The sequence below is a fragment of the Leuresthes tenuis genome, unplaced genomic scaffold, assembly GCF_036924035.1.
Source record: "Leuresthes tenuis unplaced genomic scaffold, fLeuTen1.0.hap1 SCAF_15, whole genome shotgun sequence".
Taxonomy (NCBI): Eukaryota; Metazoa; Chordata; class Actinopteri; order Atheriniformes; family Atherinopsidae; genus Leuresthes; species Leuresthes tenuis.
Window position 1 is genome coordinate 14,490,575 of NW_027325369.1, and position 12,469 is coordinate 14,503,043.

The 12,469-nt window shown below is 38.8% G+C and overlaps 1 protein-coding gene across 1 annotated transcript; it reads right to left on the reverse strand.

Moving 5' to 3' along the window:
* Nucleotides 1–235: 235 nt before the first annotated feature.
* On the reverse strand, nt 236–10,876 carry lgmn (legumain). The gene is made up of 14 exons (XM_072365028.1): nt 10,770–10,876; nt 10,299–10,464; nt 9,977–10,074; nt 8,214–8,295; nt 8,013–8,092; nt 7,789–7,864; nt 7,146–7,208; nt 6,921–6,987; nt 5,746–5,864; nt 3,242–3,331; nt 2,846–3,055; nt 2,566–2,736; nt 1,283–1,350; nt 236–704 (listed from the first exon to the last, which is right to left on the reverse strand). The coding sequence occupies exons 2-14, from the start codon at nt 10,440–10,442 to the stop codon at nt 662–664; spliced, it is 1,311 nt and encodes a 436-aa protein (XP_072221129.1). The 5' UTR covers nt 10,443–10,464; nt 10,770–10,876; the 3' UTR covers nt 236–661.
* Nucleotides 10,877–12,469: the final 1,593 nt, after the last annotated feature.

Sequence of the window (12,469 nt, forward strand, 5' to 3'; positions counted from 1 at the left end):
AGAAATCCGTTCAATAGCTGTTGAAACATTTACTTTGTAAAAAGAAAAAGCAAGGAATTTTTAGAGATATTGGTGTAAATTAAACAGGACTTTTTTCTGTGGAAACAGAAGAAAACTTGGGGTGGTTCAATCTGGACCAAAGAGGTAAATAAAGAGACCAGATCCAGTGGAATTACTTTTAGTTCATACTGCAGCTAACAGACCAATCTTCTCAACAGCAGCTCGAAGAAACAAATCCAATGTCATTTTGGCTTTTATCAGATTTTATTCAAGATCACTGTATTACAACAATTTCTTGTAGCTCAACAAACATTGTGTCAATCAAACATTCATGCTGGGCATTCGACACCACAAAATGAAACCAGAGAGAAACACGTTATGATTATCTTCTATATTTGGCAGTAAAACATCATACTCAAACTCTTCACACTGATAGTGCAACTCATAAAAAAAGTGTAAAAATTCTCAGTAAAATCAAAGAACAAGTTTTAAAAATTAAAAAAAAAAAAAAAAGAAAGTGTAATAGTGTTTATAAAACAACGTCAAATCCACATCAGATTGATTCTCAAGCGGTGCAGAGAGAAGTTCAATTCTCTCAGTCCTTCCCACGTGGAAGGAGCGGATTTCATTAAAGACCTGAACGGTGTTTGCAAATTTCTTTTCAGTTGACGAAGGAACACACAGATTCCATGGCCAGCTGGATCCTGCAGAGCGAGACGACAAAAAAGAAATGAGCTCACAGACTAAAGGCAATCTGTACTGCAGCAGAAAGAGTGTCATGTGCGATAGCTTTAGAATAGCTTCTGTTCTAAAAAAATATGGTTATATATGATTAATAAATATAAACATGAATAAAAACGGTGAAGTTTAACAATGTGCAGGGTAGGTCACTGCTATCATTAAAGCCTCTGTTCAGATGTAATGGGACAAAAATGACCTTTTCTTTTTAATTCTTTCAATGCTCTATGAGAGGCGTACTAGCCATAGTTTAGCCACTGATTTTCAGTTTGTCTGTTCCTCTGAAAGATGTACATCTTAAAATAAGTCTTACAAGTATAATGCAGAGCTTCTTTATGATTAATGTGTGTTGGTTAAGATTTGTTAAAATATCTTGTTTTATAAATCTAATTGGATTCTTCAAGATTAAAGTAAATGTGTGAAAGACCAGGCTAATAACCTGCTGTATTCCAATACATCACAATCAGATTGATGCTAATGACTGAGAATATAATGACCACAGGGGAAAAAAATTAAAAAATAAATAAAGGGAAGTAGACCATACTTCTCTACAGGGTATCCCCTTTCACACAGGTTCACCAGAGCATACAAGTGTCTGAGGGCATATTCATACTGAAACACAACAGAACATCACAGATTAGTCTGTATTTTACACAATGGCCTTCTTCTGCTCCGTTACATTGATGGCACGTGAACTGTAAGGAAGTTCCAGTAAAAGTTCCAGTTTAACACCACACAGCTGCATGAAAGTACCTGAGAAATACTGAGCTTATTTGTATAATAAACGATTTTCCCCATTTAGCTGGCTCATACTGACACAGTAAACAATGCGTGACGCGTCTCTGATGGAGATGCAGCGACCGTAATGAAAGGAGCAACAATGAGTTTATTTATGCACCTCACCCAGTAACTGTTTTTATGGCTCGGCATTTAAAAGAAAAAATTAAAAAGTACATTGTACTTTAACAGTATAGAGACTGTTTATTGTAACATCCATATCACCCTTATTGTCCCCAATTATTTTAAAATAATTTATGAATTTTTCATCCTTTCATCCATTTTTCACAACTCTGGACTTGCTTTCATACTTGATCATCGCAGATCGGAGTGGATCAAGACTAAGTTTTGCGGACACGTTTAACATTCCAAGCATTCTTCAGTGGCTTGCACAAATTTCTGAGATTTCATTGTGGTATACTTAACTACATTTCTCACTCTTGGGAGCAAGTGTGAGCAGTACAGACCCATCTCGAGTTATTAACCTGTCATTAACGTATTGTAAAATTTTTTTCCAAAAGGAAGTCACAGTAACACACCAAAATGCCTTCATGTAAACTTATTCAATGTTAACCAACATAAACGTATATGGTCATGCACTGGATGTTCGACTTCGATAACTTAATTCACATGTCACATGAATTTTGCTTTGGCACCTGAAAGTGTCTGCGTACATGTCAGAAAAAAAAAAAACCTTCTGTCTTTACTAACGTGTTAACTTGAAACTATTCTAACATGATTATTATAAAATAAAAAGGTGAGGATTGCAGTTTATTCTTAGTCTAACTGGATTAGAGTCAGCTGAGTGCGAAAGAGCAGATGAATGCGCGCCTAGTACCTGCTGATGAATAGCATGTGAAACAGACGTGTGCACATTTCCATTTAAGAAGCAGAACCAGACTCCAGAAGCAGAACCAGACATGTGAGGGAGTTTCAAAAATTAGCTACTGATGAATTGAGTCAAAAGCGTGACTCATTGACCCCATTTGGGAATTTGGATGCGTCTTGGCCCTGCCCTGCTTTGATGACAACGAAAAAAAGCGGCTCTACCTCTGTTTTATGCCAGTTGAAGCAGTGGCGTTTGTAGGAGCTGACGGCGGCCTTGTAGCACTGATGCTGGGAGAGCTCCACTCTGTCATTGAGGAGTTCCTCAGCCTTGAGCTTATTGCCGGTCACCTTCTCTACCAAGAGGCGCATAGTGTCAGCCAGCATGTCCCTTATCTGAACAAAAAGTAAAAAAAAAAAAGCAGCAAACAAAATCACAGAGTGTGTTAATGGCTGTGATGCAGGACTTAGAACAAAACAAACTTTATAGAGACTTTGTTGCCACCTTGAGGTGGCTGTCAATCTGTCTCAGCAGGGTCCTTGCAATTCTGATGTCATTGGAGGACATCATCTTCCTCTTCAGGATGGCCAGAGGAACGTCAGGGCTTGGGGTCAGATCCACGTCCTTAACCGGAGGTGGAGACATTTGAAGAGCAGGTGGGCTGTATGCTTTGGGATTACCCTGAAATGCTATAACTTTCATGTGGGCCAAAGTCTGCCGACAAAGTAACAAATACAAGAACCAGAATAAAATGAATTGTTCTGTAATATTACACAAAACTGTCAGGCTTAAAAACTTTAAAAAAATACTTCCTCATAAAGTTTCACTGATCTACAGAGTAATTCATAATTAATTAACAAATATTTTTCCTCGTTCTCAGTGTTTATTCTAATGTCTCACCTTGTTTCCGTACTGCTGGACGTGGCTGGTGTTTGTGTGGCTCTTCACAATCTTGAACTGCTTCAGCAAAGTTTCTTTGGTCAGGTCCTCCTGAAAGTACAATGTCAGATAAGAAAATAGCATGAGAACAGAAAGATTTCCACATCCAACCTGACCAGTAATGTGGCAAATCTATTACACTTTCCCCCCAAGAATTTTTTTTTTTAGATAAATAAATAAAACAAAAGAATGCAGCGATGTTTAATTTTACCGTTTGTTTTATTTTCTGTTGAATGTGCTTTTACATACTGATGGAAACAACTCAGCTCTCATTCTGCTAGGTAAAAACAAATGACAGCAGCTGCTGATGGAAAGGCTCACCACATCCTTTTCCTGTCTTTCCGACACCATGTATTTGGTGTGTTTTACAGTCTGAACCTGTTGTTCAGTTGTTGTTTTTTTTGCATGTGTGTATAAGCAGCTTTAATAAGCAGCACTGATGTGTCAGTCTTAATGTGCGTCAGAATACTTTTTAATTCAGAACTATGACAGAGGAGTTCAGCTTTGAATACGTAGCGCAATGCCCTTAGCCTAAAAAAGGCAAGCTCAGACAGCCCCAGTGTTCTATTTGGATGAACCAGCACCAACCAATCCCGGCTACTCGCAGGGTGGAGCTCTAACAGGTTATAGAAGAAAACAACACAAGCAGGTGGAGAGGAGAGTTGGTGTGCGTTTGCTAAAATTGCAAACGTGATTCTGGAAGCCTTCATATCTTACTTGAAGACAAAGTGTCGGGAGTTTCAAAAAGATTTACCCATGAACAACTGGGTTTGGCAACTACATTAAAAATAAAGTGTGACACTGTTCCACTGTTTCTCTGAGAGACAAGTACGAGCAGGCACATCCAGTAGGTCCATATCTTTTCACATGTTTTCTTTCAAGACACTAGGGCCGATTGTCCTCCACTTTGTCCACCATTTTGCCAAAAAAGGCCCCAAAAAAAACGTCTCCAACACCCCGTTCAAAAAAATCAACGGGGAGCAGGCTACTCCAGGGGAGGCGGCTGCACACCCTTGTTATAATTGGCTTTGTTCTTAGACATTATGTATTCATATTCTGTATTTTCCTAAATAACCTCTGTTCCGAGCTGGTACTTTTCCACTCTGCTCACACTGCACAATAGATGATCTTAAATGGTCCAAGACCTTAGAATGACATAGCAAGAGGAAACAACTGGGTCAGACAAAACATCTCTATTAGAGTAGATAGGTCTGGTACATTAGATCAACGCCTAAAACAGCACTCACACACACACACACACACACACACACACACATTGTTTATCACATCCAAAGAACACAACAAGGACAGTGGTTGGCCTGATCATGCCACTAAAAACTGGCCAAAAATACTCTGACAAGTGTGAATACAACTTCTCTGAGATAAAGCTGAATATAAATATGAAATGTTTCCGGATATCGGGGCTCGGCCTGACGGATTTCCTGCGGGAGCTCTGGCACTCCGAGTCCAGCGCTGCAATATACTTTACATGTGACCACTAATAAATACTTTATTTAATAAACAATTTCTCCAGCTTGTTCTTGGGCTTCCAATGAAAGAATCGGGCTAACACCATGTCAGACTTTTCACAGGAATAGAGATTTCTTCCATTCCTGGACAGACAGACCCATGCAGCTGTACTGGTTTGCTGCTAAAAATGAACTAAGTGCAAGCGGATGCTGCTGTCTTATGTGAAAAGCTCTTTATTTTGGCACTCAGTGAGTGAAAGTTAGCGGCCCTGATCATTATTGTGATCTGATAGTTTTTCCCTTTACAAGATGAGCGTGAGTAGCAGAGTGAGTTATGCAGAATCATAGATAGTTTGCGGAAGTGCTGAGTAGCAGAGATGTGTGTGTGGAGCAGATAAGCATATTCATAAATCCACACTAACTGAAAGAGGAACAAGTTAGAGAGTCATGCCTCAAGCAGTATTAAGGCCATGAGAAAACAGGTGAGCTGTTAGGGGATCAGAAACTGCCAGAGCAGGACTTGAAATTTTGGTCTACAGCAAGCAGGCAGTTAGCTTAACAGAAAAAAGGTTAAAGGCTTAACCGAAAGCAACAATTTTATGTGTTACCAATTATGTGCTGGGCTGTTTGTTAGGGAGCAAATTTGGTTCTCTTTGGACAGAGTGAAGCTAGCTTGTCCCATCTTCATGCCAACTATTTCCTGGCTAAATATCAAATATTTAAAGTATCTAAGTTGCGCACGCCATTTTCACGTTTCACATTTTAAAAAAGTGTCACAGATGTCAGTGTCAGAATATTTCCTAAAATGTTTAAACTAGTCAAACTTTTGAGCAAACTAGGAGCAAACCTGGAATTTCACTTACGGTTCTGTTCTTTGACTTTGGGTGTCATGAGATTATAAACTATAAACGCATTTTTTCCACTTTCATAATTTTCTTTAAAACAACCTTCAGTAGATGCCTGTGATTTGCACACAACAGGACAATGATCACCCACCACATCAGAGTCCTCCATCCAGTTAACACTGTACCAGTCACCGAGGTAAGTGTCCCTCTTCTCGTCATAGTAGCAGGCGTATGAGGACTCATGTGCATTGGCTGCAGTGGTGGCATACACTGAGGAAAAAAACAAAAACAACACAAGAGAGGCATTCTATTTTTACTGAAATACATTTAGACAACAGAAACGTTTGGATTTAATCGTTGGCCCTTGCAGATCCTCTTATATTTAATCACATGATACCTAGCACATGATAGTGTGCCTGCTCACTAATTACCACACATCATAATGCTGATGTCAGTGTATCAGAAGGCATGACAAAAGACTAACCTATCAAAACCGAAGACCACAACCCACAGGGCTGACTTCAGGCTAGTCTAGACATGATGAAGGACATGAAACAAGTAAATGTAAAATTTTGCTGAGGCTAGCGCAGTGTGTGCTTTCTGTCCCTTTTCTTTTTATTACGTTGTTATAATTGGCTTTGTTCTTAGACATTATAAATTCATATTCTGTATTTTCCTAAATAACCTATGTTCCTAGCTGGTACTTTTCCACTCTGCTCATACTGCACAATTGATGACCTTAAAATGGTCCAAGACCTTAGAATGACATAAACAACTGGGTCAGACAAAACATCTCTATTAGGGCAGATGGGTCTGGTACATTAGACACCTAAAACAGCACTCACACATACACACATTGTTTATCACATCCAAAGAACACAACAAGGACAGCAGCTGGCCTGATCATACCACTCAAAACTGGCCAATTATACTCTGACAAGTGTGAATACAACTTCTGTGAGATAAAGCTGAATATAAATATGACATGTTTCCGGATAACGGGGCTCGGCCTGACGGATTTCCTGCGGGAGCTCTGGCACTTCGAGTCCAGCGCTGCAATATACTTTACTTGTGACCACTAATAAATACTTTTTTAATAAACGATTTCTCCAGCTTGTTCTTGAGCTTCCAATGAAAAAAAAATCGGGCTAACAACGTCTACATCTGCCCATGAAGTCAGAGTCATAAGGGGAAGCCATGTTCATGTTGAGGGTTTAAGCAGTTTGCCAATTTATTTTATTTATTTATTTTTTTAATGGATTTCTGCTCGTTGTCATCACTTCGCTTTACTGGAATTTCATGCTGATAAAGAAAAGTTTGACTCACCGTCAATGTCAGCAGGCAGGTGGTTCATCATTGACCCGGACTCACATGCTTCGATGTAGAACACCATCTGTGTGCACAAGAAAGGGATGTTTAATTGCACAAAAAAGGACGACAAAACAAAAAAGTGTCCGATATTTCAGCAAGGTTAAGTGATCATCTGACATTACAGTCAGATGTGTCTGCTAACAACTGCACAGCACGCTCAATTTGTCTTACAAAAAGTACCTTTTTGTACTTCTTATTTTTGTGCATGTAGGTAATGGCTTCTTGAAGGTCTTCAACATGGAGCTGCAGAAAGAAAGAGGACAAGATTCAGAGCAGGTGAACTACCACACTAAACATCTTGGCAAGGATGGATGGGATGTATCACATAAACAAAGAGACTGTATGTCAAGAAAGGTGGTGTGTAAGCCCCAAAACCCATGTACTGCACAGAGCATCTGGCTGAAAGGTGCACCAGCATTAATGGACACTTTGTTGTAACAAACTCCCAAGGATGGACGCCATAGTTTGGAGCATTAAGCTACATACAAACCTGATATCCTGCTTACAGGGACAATGATAAACTTACTAGGATTTTGCAGGGTCTTGTATACCACTGTCAGTTAAACTTTTTATATTAGAGGCAGATAAAGTCCATAAAACACTGATGACAATGTCATTAGTTTGTGAAGCTTGTCTTGCTTATCTGGTGAAGTTCCAATATGCAAAATATTTGTAAAGACCTGAATTCATGTTTGAGTATGACTATGGTGAATGATTAATATAGGACACATGACTGATCTAAAGAGTTCGAACAGTTCCGGTTTTCTTTTTCATTGTAAAGATGTTGGTGGTGAACAGAGAGTTTTAAAAATAACACCCTTACATCATCATTAGGAAAGGCCAAAATACCAGGTGCTCCGTGGTCAGTGAAGTACACAAACACATGATCATCTGGGCCACTGCCAAGAAATTTAGAACAAGGTTAGAAGGGAAAAAACCTGATGAGCCAGATTAGGAATTGTTCTGTGTATGCTGTTTTTGCTTTGAGAGATTCACTGTTTTTTTTTTTTTGTTTTTTTTTTTGTTTTTTTTTTAAAAATCAGTTACCTCTTCAAAACTTTGCCAGAACCACCGACTTTTGATGAGTCACCCTTCAGCACCGCCAGGAAGTTTTCTGGGGTCACATCCTGCGATAACCGTGACAAACAAAGTCAGAAACTATCAAAGCCTCACCAAACAATCTGTGAAAGACAGTGATTTCAAAAGCTTCCATTTGCACATTAAAAACATTTGAGCAGAAGTGCTCACCTCCCCCGTGTAGTCTTTAGGCACTCCCTTGTACACATCTGTGCCATTTGGCCTGTTGATCACTACCCCGGGGGTTGGGTTACTGCAAAGAAAAGCAAGATTCAGAGAGGGAAGTGCAAATGAATGACAAAACACTTTCATGACATGACAAGGAAACAGATTATGAAGGACAATGATTCACTGATCAGGTGACGGTGTAACCCCCCCGCAGAACTGCTTTGAGTTACTTTACACAACAATCGAATCGCCCATATGTCTTTAACACTGCCGTGTCACAGCAATTCAGGATCTCTGTCGTTCAAAGATTTTCTCTGGCAGTAATGACTGGCATTTCTAATGGAAACCTGGCTACTGATTTGTGTCCTGCGAAACAAAAAACAAGCGGCACTCTTGCTTGTAATACTAGCTATTCATTAACCTAATACCAACAGATCCCGATCCTTATGTCAGTCACATAGAGCATGACACAGATATAAAATAATCAGTGTTGCATAATATCACGGAGCCATGAAAACAATCAATAACAGCAGTGTGACCTCATTCCTGAGCAAATCCTTAGTTATCAATGTTAACTTAACCTGACGCTTGGATGCATTTTTCCTCAGCAAATACATTACGATCCAAGAAAACAAATGCCAAATATTTTCTTGTTTGTTGATGTCATTAGACACTCCATCGTTGTGAAGTAAGCCCAACAGATTGTTCAAAGTGTTGATTACCCTGAAAGGATAAGTTGGTTGATGAATGACATTTCTTTCAAAGGTTTGACTACCATCAAAGAAATAGAAAAAAAAGTTGATCCAGATTTAAGTAACTCTTGCCATATATATATATATATATATATATATATATATATATATATATATATATATATATATATATAAATAAAAAATAAATCAAGATTTTCATTAAAAGCTAACCCAACAACATGTATTGTTAAGCACTTGTGCATTCAACACAGTGTGAAATAGGGAAATATACAGCGGAACTCAAGCACTGCTGTGCCAATGCCAATGGCAAGCAGGCCAAAATTCTGAGAAGGCTCCATAATTGCTTCCTTGTGACTTTAATGCAGCCTGTTCATGGTGAATGACACAAGACCGACATGAGAAATGCCAAAGAGGCTGTGCGGTTTCTCTGTCAGTTACAGATGATATGGAATAGAGCTGCAGCTAAAAACCACGGCAAAGATCCTGAAATATGCCCATCATTAACCTACAAAACCCCAGGATGGCGGCACCAGATCGATTGATTGATCTAAAGCTTTTTTAAAAGAAAGAGAGCAGCTGAAATTAGGCTACAACTAGTTTTGCTTAATAAATTACTTCAGTGGTAGGTTTTTGAGGCCATGAAAGGCAAATATTTGGCATTAACAATGACGTTTTTCCTCGTCTTATGTTCATGATACGATAGCCTAAACATTTCTGGTTTCACACAGTTAATAAGACCAAAGAAGCAATCCGAGACACTATGAAAATGTGATGGTCATTATTTCACATGTGAAATTCATCATTTGAGGAAAATACATGCTGTAAATAGACAAATAACTGTTTACGCGTACTGGTCAATTAAAATACACTGTCATAATGCATGTAAATAATGAACAAATTCGGTATAACAAACAAACAAACAAAAAAGCAACAGGACCTGCATAATGGTCACCTTTCCATGAAAGAGTGATCAATATGACTGATATGGTTTTTCAGGGGAAAGAAGAAGTCTCTGCATTATAGACAGAAATAAACAAAAAAGAGCAAACTCACTCCTCATTTTGAGCCAAGTCATCATACATCATAACCACAATCTGCTCATCTGGGATGCCGTTCTTGTGGACGATCTGGTAGGCATGGCAGGCATCGGCCTGTGCAAGAGCAGAGCAACGAACAGGTCAGCGGCACATCACTGCAGTCTTTGAGCTTTTTAGGTTGTTGGAAATGCACAGGGGAGGAAGTAGCTCATCTGAGGGTAAGGTTTATGTTGTCAAAGCAAATGTTGATTGTAAGAGAAAACAGATGAGTCATGCACACAGTAGTTTACAATATGAAAACAGCCTCATGTCGCTTCTCCTACGTATACTCATCTCACCTGGTGCCTGTAGTTGTACCAGCCGTTGGAACCGGCTACAATAACCACCCATTTTTTCCCACCATTTTCGGTCTCCGCGGAGGGAAATCCGACAACCAGCCCGGCAACCAAGCCGAGCAGGACGAAGAGGACCGTCTGACGCATTTCCTTGCCTTATGTGGGAATCCTAAATAGATTACAAAGGGAACAAAAACTCTTCTTGTCAAATTCACTCTCAAAATGAAGAAAGGTCCACCGCCTGACTCGTGAGACAACACATATGTTGACAGTCAAAGATTAAAAAAAAGGACAAACAAGCCACCTGATGTCTGCAAGTCACATGATATTCGTATCCATTCTGGGAAGCTATGCCCTAGTAGCACAGGAAGCTAACTAAGGAGTAGACTATTTGAAAGTTTAAAGAACTTTAATGCTACGAAAACGCACCCCGGATAAACACCTTTAGAGACAGGCAAAAACATGTTTCATTACCTTTTCTTAGTTGCGTTGATCTGAGCAGGAGGCAGTGAAGTAGCTACAATGACATCCCAGGCGACTGTCAATGGCAAATTTATAAGTGACGTCGGGAAAACTGTTGGCAGGGATTCTTCCACAGCAGCCAATCAGAGCGCCCGGGGGCGTGGCGCAACTGTAAACTGTAATGTGGTTTAATAAGAGAAAAAACATGCATGAACTTGCCTGTTTTCCAATGAAAGTGAAAAATTGTTTTAACCAGGCCTTTGATATCAAATGAGATCATAGTCTATGTCATATGAAATGATAACAAAGTACTACATATCAAATGACTTTGGGAGGGGATTTTTCACAGAACAACTTCCCACTACCTAAAGAATATAACAATGTGGGTCACCCCTCCTTTTTGGAAAAATGTTTTTTTTTGTTTGTTTGATTTTTTGCAGTGTATTTTCGGGATTTTTGCTCATCTTTCTAGTCATTGTGCTTGTCTATGTTATGGTGATAGTTTTTTTTTGTGTTAATTTATTTGTCTTCAGAAATTATTTGCCAGTCTTTGATTTTATTGTCTAATCGTTTGTGTATCTTTGATCTTGGTTTGGGTTGCTTTGTTGTTGCTTGGCCTCTCTGTGTATAAAAATTAGAGCTGTCCTTGTGTTAGATGAAGATTTATATGTTGATTCAGACCATAAAAGATTTTTATATAGTGATTCTCCCTTGAGGTGAGGACAAAATGCTTGGAAAAACATTATGTAACTCAAAATGCTGAGTTTGAATGTTCTTTAGATAAGAGATTCTGCAATAAAAGAGTTATGTTTGACTGCAGCCACACAGACAAACACAAACACAACTGGAAAGCTTGAGCTATTGAATATGATTGACTTGTACCGTTTACTCTTGGACACTTGGTCTATTTGCAAATGTAAATAAAATGACGTTGTCTTGTGTCTGTTACGACTGTTCTTTGAGCGTTTTTTTTTTTTTTTTTTTGTACGTGCGAGCCCACACAGCTGAAATTACTATTTCTATTTCAAATAAGAAGATAAGGATTGAAAGATTAATTTATTTTTCAGACATTCTGTTGTAGATTTGCTGCTGTGTTTGGGATCATTGTTCTGTTGATTACCCAGTTTCAGCCAAACTTGTCAAAGTTGTTGGTTGAACTCTATTAATCATACCAAATATATTAGAGTGCTGCTTTGGCATTTTTGAGTCTGTATGCATAATCTTCACCCTGGGTTACTTTCAGAAAATTCAGAAAGCAAAGTCCCACTCCAGCTGTTACTAATCCATCAGCTCATCTGTGTTCCTAAAATGGTATGTTTCACAGATTTTGCCATGAAAAAAAAAGCCCATCTAATGGCCTTCAAAGAGCTTTGTGTGAATCTTTTTCATCATTCAGGGAATGGGGATCTATGAAAATGTAAATTTGATCACAGCCATTTCTCTACCCACAAGGATATGACACTAGCTGCTCCGTCTACTGTGACTCTGCATATACCAGGCTATGTTTATCTCTCCTTATATTGAGGTAAATTCAGCTGTAAATGTTTGAACCAGAGAGTGATTCTTAATAAGATTAAGCTAAATTATACAAGATCACATGAAGATCATTTATTCACTTTTTACTGTTTTCTGCAATATTAGAAATGCACCGCTCTCTGGTCGGCCTAGATTTTAACGTCTTCTCCACCAAGCCCGTCTTAGTTTCTAATTTC

Coding starts and splice junctions, on each gene's coding strand:
- lgmn (XM_072365028.1), bottom strand. CDS start 10,442: ATGCGTCAGACGGTCCTCTTCGTCCTGCTCGGCTTGGTTGCCGGGCTG. Junction 5,865..6,920: donor CCTGCCTGCTGACATTGACG/GTGAGTCAAACT, acceptor TTTTTTCCTCAG/TGTATGCCACCACTGCAGCC. Junction 2,737..2,845: donor AGATTGACAGCCACCTCAAG/GTGGCAACAAAG, acceptor CTTTTTGTTCAG/ATAAGGGACATGCTGGCTGA.